The 22,457-nt window shown below is 50.3% G+C and overlaps 1 protein-coding gene across 9 annotated transcripts in view; it reads left to right on the plus strand.

Annotated features, from left to right (window-relative positions):
• Positions 1 to 3,602: 3,602 nt before the first annotated feature.
• The window catches only part of LEF1 (lymphoid enhancer binding factor 1), a 71,718-nt gene continuing 52,863 nt past the window's right edge, over positions 3,603 to 22,457 (plus strand). For 2 of the 9 annotated variants that reach the window (XM_075090689.1, XM_075090690.1), the window contains exons 1-3: positions 4,227 to 4,676; positions 5,565 to 5,628; positions 7,121 to 7,254. In XM_075090689.1, coding sequence (XP_074946790.1) covers positions 4,467 to 4,676; positions 5,565 to 5,628; positions 7,121 to 7,254 — 408 coding nt within the window. In that variant the 5' untranslated portion in view covers positions 4,227 to 4,466. Of the gene's footprint in view, positions 3,876 to 3,963; positions 4,063 to 4,226; positions 4,677 to 5,564; positions 5,629 to 7,120; positions 7,255 to 22,457 lie in introns of those variants that run through there. The other 7 variants (XM_075090692.1, XM_075090691.1, XM_075090686.1 and 4 more) reach the window with 6 other exon arrangements.

Genomic DNA, 22,457 nt, shown 5'->3' on the forward strand with positions numbered 1-22,457 from the left:
ACCCCAGCTCTGCCACCCATGCACCTCGCAGCTCATAAAGGAGTTGTGCTGTGCCTCAGCAGTGGGGTGTACGCCCGTCCCGTCGGGGAGCCACAGGGCACAGCGTGGGCTGCTGCAAAGGGCGTTCGCCCCCCAGTGCACTCACCCCTCGGAGGGGCCAACCTCGACATTCCCACCGCCACTCCCCTCCCGGCAGAGAAAAAGCCGCGGAGGGTTTGCCTGGAAAGCCTCCCTCCATACTGGGACCGGCCTCTTGGGCCCGGGGGGAAGGGGGCTTTTAGCCGTTTGCTCGTTTGTCGGTCACCATAAAGGACTTTCCCCCGCGGGGCCGCGCAGCCCCGGCCGGGCCGGGCGCGGGGACGCGCCGTCGGGCGGCACTTCCAGGCTGAGCCCGCTTGGCTCCACAGCCCGGTGGTTTTAAACAAAAGGGTTGTTTTTTTGGTTTGGTTTTTGATTTTGTTTTATTATTATTATTTTCTTCTCAGAAAATAACTGCAACCCTCTTTGCAGGCATATATTTTGTTTTTCCTCCCGGAGAAAACTAGCCCCTTCCCGCCTGTTCCCCCCCGCCCCCATGTGCGCAGCGCTCCCCCTCTCCCCGGTGCCTCCGGGCTGGCACGCGTCCAGGCCGGAGGATTTTTTTTTTTTTGGTAGCATTTTTTTTGTTTTAATTTTATTTCCACTGCACATTTCGGCTCCAGCTCCCCAAACTCTTTGATCTCCCCCGCTGTCTCCTTACCCGGAAGAAAACCCTTGCCCGCTCAGCTGGGAGCTCGGCGCACACGTGGGCGCCCTGGCGCGCCTCCATGCTCCTGCCAAATTTAGTCACACAAAGGGCCCGGGGGGGGCTGCCGGGGGGGGATGAAAGGGGCCGCCGGCGGGACATCAAAGGCGCCGCCGCCCCGCCCCGCTCCCGCCCTCCCCTATATAGGGGGCGCCGGCGGCGGACGCCGCTTCGCACGCCAGGGTGTCCCGGGTGTCCGTGTCCCCCCCCCCCCGGCTTATTGCGCCCCGGGGTTGGGGGGGGGAGGATCGTCCTTGGGACGCATGTTCCCCCCTCTCCTCTGTCAGCCCACCCTGGGAGGCTGCGGGCGTCGTCCCGCTGCTCCGACGGCTGGTGCTCGGCCCGCCCCGGGGCCGACGGCGGGGTTCCCCTTCCCTGTTCGCCCCCCGCGCCCCGGGATGGGCAAGCCAGGCTGGCCGTCGGGGGGTGCTCCAACCGCGGTCCCCCTCAACCCTGAAATGCAAATAAAAAAAAAAAAAAAAGAAGAAAATGAAAAAAACCACAAAAAACTCTAAAACGCCAAAACCCGCTCAAACGACCAAAAAAAAAAAAAAGCTAAACTGCAACACCGTCCAAAGCGAAAAAAAAAAAAACAAAACCAAAAACCGAAAACGCGAAAATACAACACGATGCTCAAATGAAAATAATAATAAAAAACAAACCCAAACAACAGAAAAAACAACCCCAAAACATATAAAGCGCAAAAATAAACCCTGTGAAAGTACTAAGCAGCCGGTGCGGGGCCAGGCGGGCGGCGGCAGGCAGCGGTCACGGCGGCGGGCGCGCTCCCGGCGGCGCGGTCCCGCCGGGGGCGGGAGGGGGGTACCGCGGGGCGCCCCCCCCTACCCCGGGCCTTGCCCCCCACCCCCGGCTGTGCCCCGCTCCCCAGCCCCACGAACTGCGAGTAGAGCGACAGCTTTGTGTTGTCTCCAGTCAAATCTGGCGTTGGAGCTGAGGTTTCCTGAGTTTATCCTCTTGTCATAAATCATTACGGTCTCCACCTCCTCCCCCCCCCCCGCCCCGCCGCCCCCACCCCGGCCCTTTTCTGCCTTCAAAATCCTTCCACCAAAAAACCGATCCGGGAAAAACTCCAGCCCACATGAAGGGGGAGAGCCCGGGACGGCGGAGGGGCGGGGGGAGGCTGCTTTTCCAGAGGGGACCCGGTAACGAAGCAGCCGGGTGGCCGCGCTGCCGGCCCCTCCGGCGGGGACCCCCGCCCGCTCCTGCTCCTGCTCCCGCTCCCGCTCCCGGGCCGGGCCGCCCCGTCGGGGGCGGGGGCAGCCGTCTGCAACGCTCTGGCCCTCGCCGTAGGGCTTGCTTTTCCGAAAGGCACCGCCCGGTGCCCCTTCCCCCGGCCCGGTGCCCGATGCCCGCCGAGCGCCGGGAAGGGGATGAGGGGCGGGAGGGGTGCGGCGGCACCTCCGCGCACAAACCATCCCCGAGTCGCCGTTTTCCAAACAAACCGCTTCCCAACCGCCTCTCTCCAGCCGCCCTCGGGAGCGAGGGGGCTCCCCGCCATCCCGGCAGCGCTGCACAGTTAAGCCCCTTCCCAGGGTTTACATGTCTAAATTTCTTTCTTTCTCGATTATTTATTTTACGCACTTGCTCGACTTGACAAGTCCATCCCTCGTTTCCCGCTACCTGCTCCCTTTCTCGGGGTTTGGCGGGTCTCATTTCTCAGCTGGATTTTAATTACTCGTTCGTGGGCAACGCTGCGGAGACCCCCGAGGGGCGGTGCGGGCAGCCGGGCTCAGCCCACCCGTGTCCCCGGCGGCAGTGCCGCCGCGCCGGCCGCTCCTCGCGCCGCGCCGCGCCCGGCATCTGCTGAAAACGGATTGAGCATCCACATGTTCCCGTTTTTCCGTCTCTCGGCGCTTGAAGGTTTAGCAGCCTCGCGGGGCATGTGCAAAGCGCGAACCGCACTTTTCCGATGCCAAAATCACGGGAAGTTGTTTCCTGCAAAATCTGCGCCCACCGCGTTCGCAAAAATAAAAGGAGTTGCGGATCCTGACGGTTCCCAAAGGCAGCGCCTGCTTTTGTTTGGATGATTTTTATTTATTTAATTATTTATTTTAAAATACACTCGTGCCCTGCACCGGGGCGATGCCGTGTCACCCGGGAGCTAACGGGGCAGCCCGACCGCGGAAGGAACAAGACGGGGCGACGGGGGAATCTTTGGCTCTTTTACCGCTCTGAAACCGGGGCGAGCTCGCCCCGGCTGCTTTTCTCCCCGTGGCCCGGGGGCTACTAGGCATTCCTGCCGGGAACTTGCGGGATTTCATGGCGATGCGTTAATTCTGCCCTTCGTCCGAAGCGGGCCCGCGTAGCGGCCGCGCAAATCCTCGCAGCCTCCCCCCGCTCCCCTTCCCCGAGCAGCGCCATGTGGCCGCAGCCGCCCCGCCGCACCCCTCCAGCCCCCCAAAAGGGAAATCTCAACAAAGCAGCCCGAAAAACGCCGGTCTGCCTGCCCGGGGGTGCGGCGAGTGCCTGTGCCCCCCTCGGCGGGCTCCCGGCTGGGGAGGGAAGCGGCAGTGCCCCGGCGCAGCCCCCCCACCCCCCGCTCCGACCTCCGCACCCGCTGCTCGGCGCAGCTTGAGCAAAGTTTGCCCGGGGCAGCCCCGCACCCGCTCCCCACCAAGCCGCCGGCCCACCGCCGCCCCCCCGGCCCCGGGCGCGGTGTCAGTCACGGCGGCGGCTCCTTTCATCTCCGCCGCCCCCGCCCCGCCCCGACGGCGGAGGGAGGGCGGCGGGGCGGGCGGCAGCGATGCTGAAGTTGCCGCCGCCGCCGCCGCCGCGCCCCGCGCCCCACCGCCGCCCCCCGTGGGGAGCCGCGCCCGCCGGCTGCGGCAGGCGGCCCGGGCCCGGCGCGGAGCGCGGAGCGGAGGCGGCCGGGGGCGTGGAGGCGCCGCGCCGGCAACTTTTTTCCTTGCCCGCGGGCGCGGAGGGAAGCGGGGGGGCGCCTCCCTACCCGCTCCCTCCCCCCTTCCCCCCTCCCTCCCTCCCGGGGCCGTTTCTTCCTCGCCCCCCGCCCCCCGCCGAGCCGAGCCCAGCCGTGCCCGAAGCCGCGGGCGAAGCGGCGGACAAAGGCCCGGTGGGTGCGCGCCGCCGCGGGCAGCGCCGTCCCCGTCCCCTGGGGCGCCCCCTCCCCCTGCCCGCCCTCTCCCCCCACCCCCCCACCCCCAGCTATTTTAACTCGGGCCCGCCCGGGTGGCGGCAACTTCACTCGAAGGCGAAACTCGGGCGGGCTCCGCTCCCCTCCGCGTCCCCTCACCCCCAGGGTGAGCCCGGGCCCGGGGGTGTGTGTGTGTGTGGATGGAGGGGGACGGGGCTCCTGGGGGGCGGTCCCGGCGCGGTCGCTGGGGGCGGGCGGGACACAAGCGGGTGTATTTCGACTTATTCCGGCCGTGCGGGGCGGCGGGGCGAGGCTCCCCGCGGGGCCGGTGCCGTGAGGGAGCGGGGGTACCTCGGCCCCGAGGAGGCGGGCGGGCGGGGGTCTCCGGCTGCCGAGAGCAACCCCGAGGACTTGACGGGATTTTTCCCTTCTTCTCTCCTCCTCCCTCCTCCTCCTCCTCTCTCCTCCTCCTCCTCCCTCCTCCTCCTCCTCCCCCCGCTGCTCCTCCCGCTCCCGCTCCCCTTCCCGCGGCGGGCCGGCGGCCGCAGCAGACGCCGCGCTGCCGTGAGGATGCCGCAGCTGCCGGGGGCCGGGGGCGGCGGGGGGGACCCGGAGCTCTGCGCCACCGACGAGATGATCCCCTTCAAGGACGAGGGGGACCCCCAGAAGGAGAAGATCTTCGCCGAGATCAGCCACCCCGAGGAGGAGGGCGACCTGGCCGACATCAAGTCCTCCCTCGTCAACGAGTCCGAGATCGCCCCCGGCGCCAACGGGCACGAGGTGCGCGGCCGCGGGGGCTGCGCGGGGCTGCGCGGAGCGGAGCGGCCGCGGGGGCGCGCCGTCCGGAGGGGAGGGAGGGAGCTTCGGGAAGGCACCGGGGAAACCCCTGTTTTCCAAATTTCCCCTGAAAAAAAACAAAAAACCAACCTTCCCACGCCTTTCCAGAGGGGCGGCAGGCAGAGCCGGGCGGGCTCCGCGCCCCTCCGCACCCGGGGGTGGGCTGGGGGGGGCGGCCCCTTCCGCGCTTCGGCCCGGGACGAGAAAGTTCCCGCGAGTCCCCCGACGGTGCGGTGGCATTAGACCTCAAGCAGCCATGACATTTCCTCGGTGAAATCGGCGGGGTCGGAGCATTAGCCGTAAACTCTTTAAGGGATTTGCATAAAACTGTTTGGGAAGAAATTCCCGACGCTAAAGCAACTTCAGGGCGAGCGGAGGTCCGGCTTCTTTTTTTTATTTATTTGATTTTTAAAATTTTCTTTCCTTTTTTTTCCTTCCCCCCCCCCCCCCCCCCCCAAAGATCTGGTAATAAGGGCAACCTGATTTTCATTATTATTTTTGATATCTTTTTACCAAGTGTGTTTTGACCGCCGAAGCTCCATATATTTTCCAGAAATAAGCCCCTTCAGTTAAATGTAGGACGCTTCTGCTGGAAACACTTCACAAAGCCCCATAGTTTTCAACGTTGTCATAAAACAATCGTTTACACGAACGTTTCTGGTACGGTTGCCTTCCAAGCGATTTAAGAGGGAAAAGAAGGATGTTCATCTCTTGCCCTAACTTTTTTCTTTCTGCAAGAAGCTGTAGTGCTGTGATCGATAAATGAGCATCCATACAATGACTTTTCTTCTTTTTCTTCTTCTTTTCTGATGGTGGATTCCCTGTGGTCAGGTTTCCAGGCAGGCTCAAGCACAGGATTCCTACCATGATAAAGGCAGAGAGCACCCCGAGGAAGGTGAGAAGCGCACGGTCACGTCTTGTGATATTGTCCTTCTTAGTCCCCCCATGACCCTCCGCATGGTCCTCAGACTGGAGCTTGGTTTCTGTTGGGAAACATAAATTTAATACCTTTCAGGGAAGGGGGATGCCAGGGTGCTTTCAAAGCGTATTTTAAAAGGAGGTGAATATGCAGCCCGTTTATCTTGAGTGATCAAATGGTATTTCAGTTGTTTAGAAACTGATAAGTAGGCCAAATGGATCTTTGCTGAAGAAAAAACTATTTTTAGGTTATCAGCTTAAACACATCTATCTCTTCACTCATACAGTGCAGCTGAGTTGTGTGCGTTCAGAAACTCTGTGCTTTTTTCCTCATGCCCAAAGTCTGTTGCTTAAATCTCCTCTTCCAAATCTAAGCATGATCAGAGCTCTTGCTTTTTTTCATGTACCAGCTGGTTAATTTTGATTGAGGAGGACAGAGGAAATAACAGAGTTCGCTGGATATCACTTCGGAAGCTGGACACGCGTACAAAGAATGTGTGCTGTGAAGGATGGAAGATTGTGTTTAAAATGAAATGCTTATCATCACGACCTAAACCAGATCATAAATTCCATATGAAGGCAGACACAGTTCAGTCCTGGTGCTTTCTGGGACTCTGTGGTGATCTTTCTCCAAATTGGTCATTAAACAGCCTAAAAGCAGTAATGTCCATGCTTGTAGCAGTTTGGCAGTTGAGGCAGCTCTGTATAGTTTTCTTTTCAGCCTTGCATCCTCATAAAACCTCACCCTCGAGTAGTATCATTATCAACAATCATGTAAGTGGGGGACCTGTTCACCCCGCTTTGCAGGACCTGGACCCAAAGTCTTTAATTTTCCTGCAAAATAGCCTCCCTCGCTTGGCTTCCCTCTTGACTGTAGTGCCAGGTGTGTTCAACAGCCCCCTGCCTGGCCCCCAAAATCATTAGGGTCTCCTTCCAAGCCAGCCCCTGCCCTCTAATTGTTGCCGGTGAGCACGGCCCAAATGAATTGTTCACTGCACACAGTGGCTCAGTGAGAGAAGGAAATGATTATATCTAGTTATCACTGGCCTGTTCCTCCCTTTCCTAACAATGATGTTGGAAACCCGTACTGGCAATACTTCTGAATCCACAAATCCTAGAGGGATGTATAAAATGGGGGAAAACCGCTACTTGAGAAATGTGATGTCATTGCTGATGTTTCTGCCTTGATTTGAAGAGGGGCTGGCAAAACAAATTGGGTACTCTGAGGTTATTCCATATTTTAAGCATAAACTCTTCAGAGAGAGTACTTGCTCCTTTAAGAATTAACTCTTCTTAAAAAATGTTATTACAAATTGCTGCGGACCACTTTCTGTCAGAGGTAGTTTCTATGAGCAAGGAAATGTTTGCATGCAGAACATTTTTATGAATGCACAGTACCTGTTTAAGTGCTCTAACTTATGAGAAACCCTATGTGGGGAATAATGCAATCATTGTTTCCTCTTCCATAGGAAAGCATCCAGACAGTGGCTTATACAGCAAGGGACCATCATACTCTGGTTATTCTGGGTATATCATGATGCCAAATATGAATAACGACCCGTACATGCCTAATGGATCTCTGTCGCCACCCATCCCCAGAACAGTGAGTTATCTCTTCCAAAGACTGGTTTTGGCGAGCTGGGTTTCCTCCTGTTTGGTCTGCAGCGCGTGTTCATGCCGGGGTTTTTTGGGTAGCTTCAGTTACAGTGAAGATCGCGCTTCTGCTGTTCAGAGCCTCCATCCAGTGGAGTTTGAGAGCTCTTAGAGGTGTTGGTCGTGATTGCGGTGGAAAAGCTGAGATTAACGTCTGCGGTGTCTTGATGTCCTTTGAACAGGGCTGGGAGCTTTGGGAGGGGGGAACCCTGCTTGATGACTGTAGGATAATATATGGTGGAATGATGTAAATGCTGCCTTTGTAGTGACTGGGACAGATGTGAATTTTCTGGCTTTAACTCTTCGTTTGTTGAGGAAAATCGAGGGTTGGAAGCAGAACTGCTAAAGTTACTTGTCAGTAAGATGAAAAGATTTGATTTTTTTTTTCCCTTCAGACACGGCATTGCTCTTTGCTGGTTGATGTTTATTTCTGCCATCAGTTGCTCTGCGTGGAGGCTTTATGTGTCTGGCAGTACTGCTTTGAAACGTACTCTGTATCTTTAGCCACAAATTGTGAAATGGTCGTTTAGGAATTAATGTCAACCGTGACGCAATAGTTACAGCTTTCCTTTACGTTGTGGTGGGCACTGATTCTTCCAGGTTGGTCCCTCTGATTCCATTGCTGTAGATGCACGTTTGATGGATTTTAATGTACTTTTAATTATGGATAGTCAATTCCCAATTATTTTTATAAACCTCTTGGTATGTGTATAGAGCGATGGGGAGGCAATGTTAAAATGAGCTGTGGCAATTATATTAGTAGAACCAGAGTGGAGCAGGAAACAAATTTGCTTGTAGGTATCCTGCTGAAAAAATGCCGCTGCAGTTGTGTGTGCTGTGATATGAGAAGTTGGATGCTCTTATTTCCCTGTGATTAAGCAGTTTTCCGTCTTACTGGCTCTTAGATTTTTACTTGGCTGCCTCTGTCAAACAACTAGCATTGTTTTGCTCTCCAACATTCTTGATTTTTCTTCAGGGTTATGGCTTTTGACTTCAAAACCAAAAAAGAGGCGGCCTAATCTATATTGGTAATTTGACAGTAGCAAAGCTGTCATTAATAAAATATTAAATTAGTGGATGTTCGGATTCGGGATGACAGGGCATTTCAGCACTGGGCAACACACGGATTTGCCCTTTTTATATGCCACCATTTGCATTAGAAAGATGCAAAACTTCATGCAATATGTTGCTTTCTATAACTGTTTTTAAAAAGGACCTTGTTTGTGTATAAATTACAGTTCAGAGACCTTCAGCCATTTAAGGTGAAGCATGATGACCGTGGTCTCTTGATATTTGTTGTTGTAGTCAATGCTGCTCTACAGAAAATTTCAGTTTGGATGTACTGTGGGAAAAAGGATGCAGATTCTCAAGAGGGTGCCGAGACTCAGACCTGCCCCTTTGAGGAGCGGGAAACTTTAGACCTTTTTTTTACCCCCTCTTTCCCACGTTACCTTTCCCAAGAAAGTCCCTAGTGCTGGTGCAAGGCTTTGAACAACAAAATCCAGTGTAATTATTCACTGAGGATTTTCTTCCGTGTATGCGTGCCGTGGGGCTGCCGCTCGCTACTGATCTGGCATCGACGCCCCCAGAATATCGGCTTCGTGCAGAGGCTGTCAGGTACTTGAGGAACCATCCTACGTGGGTACCTTGGAGGGGAGGAAGGGGGGAAGCGCATCTGCTTTCTAATTGCAAAGCTGCCTACTGAACATCTGAGGGGCTAATTTAGTTCAGTGTTGCTCTTGCATGTTAGAGCAGCACTGCTATTTCAGTAAAATAGTGCTGTTGCAGGGCTGCAATGTTGACATAAGCCTGGAGTTCTTTCAGTTTAACCACAAGGCTACACGCTTGAGTTATTAAACAATTTTTTTGTTTAATTGAACTATAATCTTTGTTACTCTCCTAGCTGACAGCTGGGTTTTAATGCGTGCGAGATCAAAATGCTGCATCCAGGAGATGACATGCTTGCTCGCTTCATGGCTAACCACAGCCCCAGCACCGAGTGCTGCTGCCTGTTCACCTTTGTGGGGTCCCAACGGCCACCCCGCAGGTTTGCTCTTGCTCCCCTTTTCGGGGGATGTGCCGGGGCTGGGGGGTCAAGGGGCAGCCGAGGTCAGCAGGCTCTGGAGGTGGAGGTCTCCCCTGGGGTGTTATTCCCCAGCCATTTGTGCTTGGAGCGGCCCTGCAGTGTGTACCTGCGCCCTTCCATTTGCATGACAAAGCCGCTTCTTGTTGATGCATCTGTTGCCTGGAGGTGTTAGGCAGGATTAAAAAGCCGCCCTGGGGCGCTGATACGTTTTTCGGCCCTGAGCAAACCCTTGGAAGGACTTGGCTGCCTCCAAACCGCCCCGGGGATGCACGCCTGGGGAAAGGCTGGGACCATCTCTGGTGGCCTCGGCTCACAATGCCAGTGCAGAGAGAGCAAAGCTTTCTTGGAATGGGAAAAAAGTTACTTTCACCAACATATGTGGGGAAAAAAAATGCCTTTTTTTAAAAAAGGCAAATGCTTTACATTCTAGCTCTGTAAAATTGGAAATACAAATCTGTAGTCAGACACAACATGTCTAATAAGCCTCAAAAGATAAAAACTGTAGTGTAATTTCAGTGCAGCTTTTGGAGGGGAGAGGGTGTACAAGAAGGATTTCAAATTTTCCTAAATCTGTTTTTGTTAGCATGGTCTCCTCATCCTTTTTTTTTTTTTTTAATTCTTTTACTTTTTTATCTTTTTATTTTACTGGCAACTGATTTGCCTTTTAAAAGTTGGATTTGTAGGAGCAGGAGAGTGTTAATTATAAGTTTGGGTACAACCCTCGCGCTGCAGTACGTATTATTATCAGATAGCTGGGTAAGTGAAAAAGCAAAGCAGTTGGTTTGGGTGACTGCAGAATTGGCATGTGATGGTATGAAAACCACACTAACACCTGGTGAATGTGCATCCTGTGTGCTTGAGATATCTTTTGGTGGTTTCTCAGCATCATGGGGGTACTGAAGATGGGAGATGGAGACAGCTGTTTGTTTTCTAACATGTGTGGGTTTTTTTCTTACTTTTTCGTTAACAAGACTAGTTTTGGGGTTAAAAACCTTTCTCGTCTGTGTGGTGGGAACAAGGGGACAAAGGAGGTGACTGAAGAATAATTTCTCTGTCTTAAATTCATGCAGAAAATAATTTTGTCTCTGTTCCTCCCTCTTTCCCAGTGAATTAAACTTTCTGTGGGAAAATAGAGGATTTCTGCAATCTCCCTTTTGTCTGTCCTTATCTGTTCTTGGGGTCTGGGTTTATTTTTTTGCAGCTAAACTGTCTCTTTGTAGCAGCTGGAGGTGTTAAACAGGTTGGAGGATACAATCTATAAACACCTTACAGTAGCTTGCAAAACACAGCATATCCATTTGAAAACAACGAGGAATTCTCCTAAGAGAGTTTGAACACCAGGAACAATGTTTATAGGAAGGTCCCCTCTACCCTGCCCAAGTTCTGGATGTTCCATGCATGCTTCTGCATGGCAAGGGGTATGGAGTAGCTCCTGCCTTGAAGAGCTAATGTCCCAGGAGAAATTGTGCGGATAATATGGACAGGAGGAAGGACGAAGGTAGAAATAGCAAGAATGAGTGGTTACAAAGCCTCGGTAAGAGGGGTTTATTTTCCTAGCTGCATCTTGCTGTCCCTGTGAAAGCAGACTGGTTCACTTGCTTGAGGGGAATTTTTGAGACCCCGAGGGGAACGTACATGAGCGTTAGAGCTAGCATATCCAGCTGCAGAAGGACATGAACCTGATTTTTCATAATATTGTCTTTTCCTGAGAGTCAGCTTCTGCTGAATGTGCAATTGTAGGCACTTGCTGGGAGCTGTGGTCAGCTGAAAGCTCCCTGGCCCCATATGAAATGGGCTTTGTAGCACCGATGCTGGGGCTCAGCTCCTGGCTCCTGCATCACCCATCAGAAAGCTTTGCACTAATTCCTGAGCTGGTGTCGGTGCAGGACGCTCTGAGGGCTGTAGGCAGCTGTGGTCCTGCCGCACTTCTCTTTCCTTCCTCTGCAACCCCGGACCCGTGCCTGAGCAAACGGATTGCATGGGCAGCCAGAGCTGCTCACCCAGCACCGAAGCTCTGCTGCTTCACCCTGCGTGGCGCTCGTCTTCTCAATGAAGTGAATGATGCCGATTAGCTCCTTAAATAACTTTGAAATCAGGTGCAGAGGAGCACAAAGCTTTCTGACTCTATGGAAGCAGAACTTGCTGGGGTTTATTTATGTTCACACGGGGAGGAATTTTGGCACTATTTGCTAAGGGACTCGGTGAGTCGTTCCAAATGCCAGCACTGGGGGAGAAGAGGAGTCTGCTCAGCGCTAATAGAGGGACCTCGCTGCCACAAACGTGTCTGTCAGCTGCTCTGACTCAAGCATCACAGCTGGTCAGTCTAAGATACAAGCCAGCTCTCCTTGAAACACAAATGCAAGCCATGAATGGTCGTGGGCCAAGTTTGTGTGGTGCTTTCTTCTTCCCCTTAGTGAAATGAATTCTCCGTTTGGAAAAGGGGGCAGAAGAATTTATTGCAGTGCCTCTAGGTTGGCATTTGTCCGAAGCTTGATCTGGTTGCTTGTGTTAAGATGGCACGGTCCAGGCAGAGTCTTATGTACCTATGTCCACCATGAGCGTGGTCTTTGGGCACATACTAGTGAAGAAAACAACCCTTCTGCTTTTGCTGCATTCTCCTTGTCAGGGTGATGCAATTAGCAAATCTATCTAATTGTGAATGGGCAAGGGGGAAAGAAAACATTCTCCTGACCTCTCAGTCCAGAGGCAGCAATTGTGTGTGTCTGGCTTCAAAGGAGACGCAATCAAAAACCCCACCCATTACAAATCATCTGAGTTGGAGCTTTTGTATATCAAGATGTGTGTATGCTTATGTCCTAAATCTTGTTTTCCTATATATCTAGGAGCTAATTCAATATCAACTGTAAAAGGTGGGTCTGCTGCTTTCATTTTAAGGTGGTGTAAAAGCAGAATGTCGTTTCTGTTGTTTCGGTGCTGTGCCACCTCTTCTCCAACTTAATCCCAGTCCAGAAGAAAATGTTAAAAAGAATAGCTTGTTATGGGCTGTGAGTACCAGGGAGGATACAGCTCAAGAAGAAAGCCTGAAGCTCCACAGGTTCAGGCATCAAAAGAGGAAAAGACTCTCTACAGATACTTGCAGCGCTGCATGGCTGTAGGCATCAAAATGCCTGGGTACCGCAGGCCTGGCTCCTCCTGAGTACTTAACTTCTGTTTATAGTCAGGGAAAACTCCTGATACGTGGAGGAAATAACCCACACAAAAGCATTTTACTGCTGCTGTAATATTTCTAAAGTCCCATTAGAGGCCTGTGCTTTTTTTGCTAGTAGTGAAACACTGTCTGTGTCTCAGAAGATGACACACGTGCAAGAGTCTGCTTTAATACAGACGCTGAACATGTTGCAGCCCGAGGTCTGTACGTCATGTGGCCCGCTGTGATCTCCTGTGTTGCTCTCATATGGACAGACACTGATCCAGCATGTGGCCGGTCCAAGGGAAAAGCTGCTGCGAGCGGGTGGTTTGTGAGTCCTCGACCTGGCGGAGGCAGGGTGTCCTCCCCTCTGCTGCAGGTCAGCCATGTGCCACGATGCTCCAGTTGTGCATAAATCACTCCTGTTTACACCAAACTGCCCACGTCCTGGCTAGCAGGCAGTTATTGCTAAGCTACTTCTGGCCGTAAGGCTCATCTGGCCGTCAGGTTTGGTCCCCTCTTGCAGGATGCTGGGGGGAAGGTGGTGCAGCTGCTTGGCGTGCTGCTCCTGCCCGGCCAGTTGGGGATTAGTGCCTCTGTCACTCCGGCCCTTCATAAGCATTAGATTCACTTAAGAAAATTGCATTCAGAATAACTTAACCTAGCAACCCGATGGCTTCTATTTTGAGACTTGGATCTTGTGGATATGTTTATTTAGTTTGGGTTTCCCACTTCAAAGGAATCTGTCCTCTCAGCAAGAACGTGATTGAGCACTTAAATAAAAATGTATTCATTGAATCTTTGGGATTGAGCTAAAAGTGCAGTAGGGAGTTAACATGTGCGCCAACTGTGCTAATTGGTCAGGGATTGCCTGTTCTCCTAAAGGGGAAGAAAAGTGGTCCGAACAGCCTGAGGAGAAGTGGCATGCTTTCCTCAGCCTCTGGTGGTGGTGTTGCTCGCCGATGCTTCAAGTTGAGATGAAGGACATAGAATATCTTCGCCTGTGATCTTCAAAGACACCAAATCCCTTGTGTAGAAAAGCATTTTCATGGAGTTGAAAGGTCGACTTGACGTTTGTTTATTTTCTTTAAGTGGATGTGGGTATAGGTGAAGTTGAAGCATAAAATCAATAGGATGAGCTTAGTCAGCACAAATTACAAGTGTGAAGTTACGAGGCTTTGATTGAATATTTATAAAATGGGCAGTTTAACTTAAAAAGTAAGCGTACTGTTGTCACCAGCTGTAACGCATAAACCAGAGAATTGCTTTGGTTAGGAGTTATTAGGCAAGCCAGAGAGCAGTTAATTCCCAAAAGCGTCTGTCTATCCAAGCACTTGCAGTACTCTAGCCCTGTACTTCAAACAGCGCCGCGCAAGTCAGTGGGCAGGTCTGGTTTCCCCAGGCTGGTGCCAGGGGGAGAAGTCCCTTGGGAGCCTGTGATTCCATGCACGTGTTTGCCATGAGTACCATCTGAAAACGCTGGTGCTTCGAATGAGCAGGGGTGCATGTGTGTGTGCTCGTGGTGCAAGGGTGCTCTAGTAATGCTGCTTTGGCAAAGAACAGAAGAAATCTATTTGCTAGACCTTTTTTTTTTAAAATTCCTCCTTGCTTTCTGAGTAGGGAAGCTTTAAAGTTGATTGAAGCAGGCTGCTGCTGCATGTCCAGCGCAGTGCCAGGCACTGCACATAATCAACAGCCCTGCTCTAAGAAGCCTGTAACTGTGGCTCATGGGAGCTGCAACAAACCCCATGGTGTCAGCATGGGGAGTGAGATTTCACAGAAATGAAAGGCATGATGCTGAAATCCCATTGATGCTGATGGCACTTCAGCTCCCCCCTTAGCTGACTTGAACAGAGGTCTGGATGGGGATGCAGGCATTATCCAAAAAAAAAAAGATGTCTGGAAATGGTCTGATTCATCATGTACATCCAAAAAACAGGGAAAGGGAACATGGGGCTTTTGTTGGGCAGTCCAGTTGGCTCAGAGGTGGAGAGTGATAAGCTTGCTATCCCTGTAGGCTCTGTGTTTCTGGGTTGGGGTCTTAGTGACACCAGCTTCTCAGGGGCAGCACTCTGTCTCAGTAACTGGTCACTTAGCTATGCTATAAGGGTCTATTTCTTCAATTTTCTGCCTCTTTTTATATTTCAGAACTGCCTTAGAGATTTATCTTTGTGACCGTCTGTTGTCTGTCCACAGTTTTGGCGTATCTTCTTGCCTTGATCTTTCTTCATCCCTCCCAAATCTTGCGTTGGCAAGCTTTGTATAGCATAAAAAAAGTACAATACGGAGGTGATGATTAAAGGTGTCAACGCTTGTCCAATGCAGGCCGCGCCTGGGGAGAAGGCCTTTTCCCTGCTGATGTGCTAAAATGCAGATAAACTGTGTCCAGTGATGCAAATGTGTTTACTTTGTTAAAGTGCCACAATCCAGCAATTAGTTTAGGGTCTCTAGTTTCTGAAGTTTGGTTGGTGCTGTATCAGGTTTAGGAAGCTGCAGTTCCAAGCGGTAACTGTGGTTTGGTTGCGCCCTATCCTCCCACCCCCGGTCCTATACTTCCTTCATTGCAGTTTCATATAACTCCCCACATACATACCCCCACAGTGAGGAAGGTTCCTGCCACTGACGTGTGCTACGTCCCACGCAGCCATGCCGCAAAATGGTGCTGCAGTGCGTCTTCCCACCACATGGCTTTCCGAATTCATTTTTATGTAGTGGCTTCCTTCTCACAACTATGCCCTCTCCTCAGTTCAGGGCTTGTGGCAGCTTGTTTCATCGTGTGGTGCTCCTTGCAGCCTGATAGGCGGCGTTTCTGTTTCTTAAACCAAAGAAACACTTGTTAAAGAAAAGTTGAGGTGGAGCGGGACAATAGCTGGGCTTGACACAGTGCAGGGACCCCTCTGGATCGGGGGAGACCCTGATTTCTCTCCTCAATATCTGCATATGAATTAGCCCCTGCAAAGAGTAAGAATTGTCCCTAGGTTCACATACAGTCCCTCCTCTCACAAATATAAATGCACATGCAGATTCAGCCTCTTGAGGAGCTTTTGGGAGTGAGCAGGTGGGTGATGGTCAGGTGTAGGAGCCCGGGGTGGTGGGGCAGGCTGCAGTGTGCCCGCATCCCCTCCAGGCTGCTGGGGGTCGGCACCGAAAGGAAAAGCGAGCTCACTGAGCTTGCGCTGGGAGAGCAGTCGAGGATATTGAAGAAATAAGCTGTATATTGGACGTACTAAAATACATTTTGAAAAACATAAGCAATTAAAATAATTCATCCTATAGAACACCCCCTAAAGCTTTTCGTTTTGCTACCCTCCAGCAGTAGCGTGCTGGGTTGTGTTTGTGTCTGTGCTTTACTGCCCTATTTCCTCCTGCACACAACTGAAATTCAGCTTAAAAAAAGTTTGAACTGAGCATGTTGGATTTGAAAAATTTGTTACTCAAAACCCCTCTCTTTCACACATTATTTCATTGCTTAAATACCCCTGGTACAGGAAGAAAAGGAAACTGCTGGATTTAAAAGGAAAAAACCACAAAATTTTAAAAAGCTTAGCTCTTAAATGTGTGGATTCTTCTGGTTTTGTTGGACTTTTTTCCCTCTCTTAGTTATTTTGAGGATATTTTAAGATAATAGTGCAGAGATCCTGTTTGAGATGTAAATCTTCAGAAGGAAAACTCAGAATAGGAGAAACACACAAAAAAGCTGATTTATTAGGCAACTCCCCAGACAGTTTGACAACACTATTGCAAACACATTTTTTTTTTTAAACTGGCAACTACTAAGCTTCTTATCGGAGTGACCTGTAAAAGATGACTTCATACTTTGTAATAAGGAAATAGTAAGAGACTCTTGGAGAGCTGGTCAAAATGCTGTTTTGCTTGAAACTTTTTAAATTCAAGGGCCCTTCTAAAACAACTTGTGTAAAAAGCTTTCCCCCTTCCTTTGAAACTTTAAATCCTTCCTTTTTTCCCTTTTTCTTTCCAGCAATATGTGTGTAAATGAGAATATTACAGGCTAATGATGCAGAACAATAAATATTCAGTTGGGAAATGTGGTTTCATCAAAGCCAGTTCAGAAACCCCTGTGTTTGGGGCAGAGGCAGGCTTCTTAGGAGAAGGAGATTTCAGAGGGGGGTTTGTGGAGCTTGTCTTCCAGCTCTGACTCCAGGACTGCACGTAAATATGCTCTGCTGGTTAAACAGTTGTGCTCGCTGCTCAAGAAATACCCTCCTCCATTAAATGACTCTTTCTGGCTAGCGTCTTCTGGACAAAGCATTTCTTCAGGTTCAGTTGGCAGAAGAGCCTGCTGCGTGGGTCTCGCGTTTCTCTTCTGGAGGCAGCGTTTCACAGCCTGGGAGCCCGTAGCTCACAAGTCAGCCGTGGGCTGACATTGGCCGGTAATGCGTTACCTGCATCCCCTCTACTCTGCTGGGCTCCGTGGGTTCTCCCAGGAGGGGACGCCTGGTTAAGACAGTGACTGAGATTTGAGCCTAGGGGGTTAAGCCAGGACTGGGAGAGCTGCCTATAGTAGTGCAAGTGCCGCTGGTAGGTTGTAGCTGTTTCGGGGGTGGAGCAAAAGTTTGTGCCTGTGCAATTAAGCATGAAATAGGTAAATTCTGTGTATAATTACCCAACGTAGAGTCTAGCTCAAGGACGTGACCTGTGGAAATTGCAGTGCATCGGTGGCTGCCAGCAGATTCCTGGGAGGTATCCCTGGCGCCCATGCTGGCATGTGGTGGTGGTGGGGTGTCATGTCCCCTGCCTCCCCACACCCTGCTCCCAAAAGCAGAGGCACAGTCTGGGAGGAGACCTCTGCAAATGAGGACCTGAAAAAAACCGACATTTGTTCATAGACTTAGAGGAAGTTGATGGCAGAGTTGGGAAGAAAATCCGTGTTTCCCTAAGTTCGCGTCAGGAACCCACCTGAAAGACAGCTCGCTTATAAAGATATGTTTCTTGGGTTGTTTGGTTTTGTTTTGGTTTTTTTTTTTCCCATGAACACAAACCAGAAGTCTGAGAAAGTATAAACTGGGATGTGCATGGAGGGAGGAAATAAGAGGATTAAACCGGGTGCAGATAAGGAGAAAGTTGGTGTCAGTGCTGGCTGTGGCTGTGTTTCGTACCCCGCCTTTCAATTAAGGTCCAAACAATCCTCTCAAGTTTCTATGTAAAAGCAAGGAGTGTCTTAAGGAAATTAGCTTAAAAACTTTTTGTCAAAAAGCAGACTTGTTTTTTTCTCATTTTCCCTCCCTGCCATCGCAGCAGCACCCATTATCTTCCCACTCTGTTTTCTGTTTGCTCTCCTCCCGCAGGGGGTGCAGGCTGCTTGCCCTCAGCATCATTATTTGCATCCCCCACTTCCGTCTCAGTCCCTCTCTCAGAAATTCAGCCTAATCACAGTTAGATAACAGTGCGCTCCCTCTCCCAGGAAGCTGCCACTGGTCTGTGGCTCTTGCACACGAGGTGCTGGGGATGGCCGACCAGGCTTTCTCAGCCAGCTCCCCTGGGCACCAGCGTGGTGGGGCTTTTGTCATTTAACATGGGGCTGGGAGGACGTTGCTCTGCTGCTTGTTAAAGTAGCTGTTTGGGATGGCATCTCAGCAGCGATGGCATCCATCTTCCTCTTCCAGCTGCGGTGGGCACCTGCCGTGGCCTCAGCGACGTCTGTGCCTTGTGCCTCAGCAGCCTCCGGTGGGAAGAGTGGTTTGCAGATGAGGTGCTGGCTGGTTTGAAGCTGGAGCCTTTAAACTTCTGGGCATTCTGAAATACCAGCTACTTTAATGTGCTCCAGCGAGCACAGCTCTCAGCTTCCTATCTGTGTTTCTTGAGCAGTGTGCCCCAGTCGCATTGCCTCCCTGGGGTTACCTGGGTCATCGGTGGTGTTTCCTTTTTCCTTCACAGCTCGGTAGCTGCAGCCTATACATGGTGGCCACAGCTGGCGGCTGCATATAACCCAGCACCACAGCCAAGCCTAAAACTCGGTTTGCTGCAGTCGTGCAGGTTGTCACTTTGCAGGGATCAGGATTTAAGGAAGTGGTGAGGTTTGTTGTCAGGTCCCCTGGCCCTCTCTGATGTGGTCACTGAAAAAGCCTGCATGAGGAGAAGCCGTGCCACTGCTTGGACATGGAGAGCTGCCTTTGAAGGTTATGTGGTGAGCTGCGCAGTATGAAAAGCTGGCCGGCAGCCTTCATGTGTCTCTTTTGGGCTAAATGGTGTCTCTTACATTTCAGTGAATAGTGCAAAAAAGTAGCAATCTTTCAAGCAAAAGTATCAAGTACCAAATGAATCTCTGCAAATTAACTGGAAGGGAAAATAAGCGGTAATTACGGTAAAACATACTTTTTCATCACAGTAATGGTTTGATGCTGAAAGGCAGGGTTGCAGCATCACGTAGAAGTGACTTCTCTGTTGCTGTTTCTTCATAGTGGTGAGTGTTTTGGAGACCTTTGCAATGCTACACATGTTGCTTGCTCTGTTTCTCGAGGCTGGCATTTGTTTCCAGGTACTTGGGACTCCTCGCGGGATAGGCAGAAGTTGCATTAGCTGCCCTGGCAGCAGATACCTCTGCTTACAGTCACTGCTCCAGCTCTCTGTATCTTGCCGCTTTTTCCTCAGTGTTGCTTTATGAGCATCCCCCTGGTTATCAGAGTGGACACCAGAGCCACAAAGAATTAGTCCTGATTTAAGAAAGCAAGCTGTGCAGAGGAAGCAGTAAATTTGCTGGGGATAGCAGGAGAATAGAGGCAGGGGCAATAGAACCCCAAACCTGGGATTAACACAGAAAAGACTTCTGTCTTAATGCTACTAAAAAAAATAGAAGCTTTTATATCTTGGTAAAGAGCTTGCTACGTTTGGTTCTAGTTCCAGCCTCAGTGTGGTTAGTGTGTGCTAAGGAACAGTCAAAGTAAAAACGAGACAGTTTCCCAGCCTTGAAATGACAGGGACATAAGCTCTGTGTCCACAGGGAGGGAGGGCAGATCCTTTTGCTGTTGTCTTTGAGTCCGGGTTTTAATGACTACAGGGGAAAATGGAGTGTTAGAACAGCAGAAGAAAAACGATACAACTAAGAGGAAATTATTTTTATTGCTAATACATGGGTGCTTATAATGTTTAATTCTTTACAGCTTATAATGTTTAATTCTTTACAGCTTTTGCTTTATTTGCACATTCTTCCTTCCTCACCACTCTGCACATTGTAGTGGCACCTACCACATTTCAAAATTACTGCTCTTAAAAGCTCCTGTTCAGTGGTTTTAGAATGAATAAAAATATTTGTCGAAGTAGCAGTGGTGCTCAGACTGGTCAGTGTACGGACACAAGAGTGGTTCAGCTGCTGCACCCTCCCAGGCTCTCGCTTTTTGCATCCTCCTTATCCCCGCTCCTTTCCACTGATAAGTTTTAAAAGTTCTCCGGGAGTATTTTTTCAGGGCAGTGTAGACGTATGTTTAATCAAAGTTCAGGGCAGTCTTTCTCGATGAGATTTACTTTTGTTTTCACCAGTGAAGCCAGATGAGGAGAGAGGAGGAGCGTGGGAGCGTTCGGTGCCCCTGAAAACAATGTTGTGTTAAGGATAGTTTTAAGGCAGCCTAAGAGTTGCCTGTATGACTGCAGGAAAGGGAATCTCAGAGGAAGCTTTGCGGTATTTTACACTTTTAGATCATTATTTATCTTTTTAGGAAACTAATGGGGATTTAGTGTTCATTTGCCATGTACCATGTGCCTGGTTTAGGGTAAGTGAACTGCTGTCAGTTTACTACAAGTTGCTGCAACGGGAAGGTGACAGCCTGGACATCTGCATTATTTTGCCCTGCATCAGGTGCTAAAAGACCCTAAACGTACCATGAGTCACAATATTTTTTCCCAATTTGACTCACTTGCCCAATCGTATTTTTACTTCAGCCTTTAGGCTTGAAAAAGCATGTGCATAATCAGTTCATTTTGTGTGGTCTAGGCTATAAAAATGCCCCCTCTGTTCTTTCCATATGAAAAACGTGTTTTTAATTTTGGGGAACTTATATAATTTTCTGTGCTTTCTTTTGTATCTCAGATTGAAAACAAATGCTCCCTTCCCCTAACTTTGCATGTTCCAATTATGGAGTTGTGAAAATAAGTCATCCTTCAGCTTTTGTTACTTTAAAACAGCTATCGGTGATGTCAGAGTCAATACTAAAAGCATTAAGAATGCTGGCAGAATGTAATGCAGCTGCAATCCAACATGATGTTGGAAATGGGGTTGAGAGCATAAAGGCTTTCCATATTCCCAGGGCGCACAACTGCTCGCGGCCTTGGCTTTGATCTCTTCAAAGGCTGCTGCCTCCTCCTAGATGGAGAGACTTGGCTGCCACTCGCTCGCATTGAAAAAAGGCAGAGGTCTCTATTCAGGCAGAAATCAATCACTGTGCAGAAACAATTATGTGTAATTCAACCATCATGAAAACAGGGCGAGATTATGGGTTTGTTACCTGAGTGACTGCGTGGAGATGGGGAGCAGCGGACGCGGGAGTCCTGCTGACATGCCACATCTTGATGACAATTATAGACACATGAATGATGTGGCGGGCGGGGGCGGCGAGATGACAAATGCTGGTCACGCTGTCCAGCAGAGCAGAAAATGAGGTTACAATTGGGAGATAATGTTTGCATATGTAACCATATTTCAGCAAGCTGGGCAACTTCAGGGAATAGTGGAGACGGGCGATCGTAAACAAAGTCGATGTGTGCCGTGGCTATCGGCTTTCTATGATACAGAAATGCATATGTGCAGTGAGAAACCTGGGTGCTGTGTCCTGATTCCTTGTTTAAAAGAGCCTAGCAGCATTTTTTAGGGGGGCGGGAAGAATTGCCAGGAAAAAGGAGAAATCTCCCGAGTTTGGCCCTCAGAAGGCAGAGGAAGCGAACAAAAATCCTCTTCTGTCCCTCCGTATCTCGGGACAGGGTGGTATTAACATGGCAATGAGGGATCGCTGTTTACGAGCAGCATTGACGAGCACGTCTCGCGTCTCCTGCCTTCCCCTCCCAGCGGGGATTTAGGCTGGCCTCGTGGTAGCGCATCTCTGAGCGAGAGCGTTTTTAGATTTGCATGGTAACATTTTGGCTGCAGTAGGCTGTCGGTAGTGTGACGTGATGCTCAAAATATCTTCTGATGTATAATGGCCTCCTTTAATTAGAAACTTTTTTTTCTTCCCGAGTGGTGAGCAATAGCTGACTGTCTTTAAAAAAGAGAACTGGTGTGTGTAGTATCGGCCATGAGAATATTTATTTAAAGTATTATTGCCTATAAAGTCTTAAAATAGTTTTCCTCCCAAAAAGGCAAAATAAAACACAGATGACTGATTATAAAATGGTATCCCCGCTCAGTTTGGTACACAGGACGAGCTTTACCTTTTATACTGCTCAGGCTTAGACATCAGAGGCGCAAGAAGCTGCTTTGAGTTACAGATCTTCAAACAATAAGTCAAAACAAAAAATCAATCCCTCCAGTCCCTGGGTGCAGTTAGCTAAAGATAAAAGAGAAAAATAAAGTTATGCTAAAGCAGATAGAGGAAAGGAACAGATATGCCAAGGAAACACAGAGGACAAGTGCAGAGTTGAAGTGGGCCTAGCGTGAGCCAACATCAATGAATTTTTATCTTATCAAAAAGTTTTAGGGTTGCCAATTCTTTTCAAACTGGATCCACTCTGCTCCGGGGCTGCCTGGAGCGTTGTCTTCAATAAAAGTTGCTTCTCCCCACCCTCCGCACACCTCCCTCTCACTGCTAAATGTAGTCACACACAGGGATTAGGCTGCACCTCACTCAAGGTACGAAACTTCACTGCAGACTTCAACAGTAAATTAAGGACTCTGATAATCCCTTGTTATTACAAATAACAACTGAGATTTCCTTTTAAGTATTTGGTGAAAGATGCATAATCTCAAAAAAAGTAA

The sequence above is a fragment of the Phalacrocorax aristotelis genome, chromosome 4, assembly GCF_949628215.1.
Source record: "Phalacrocorax aristotelis chromosome 4, bGulAri2.1, whole genome shotgun sequence".
Classification (NCBI taxonomy): Eukaryota; Metazoa; Chordata; class Aves; order Suliformes; family Phalacrocoracidae; genus Phalacrocorax; species Phalacrocorax aristotelis.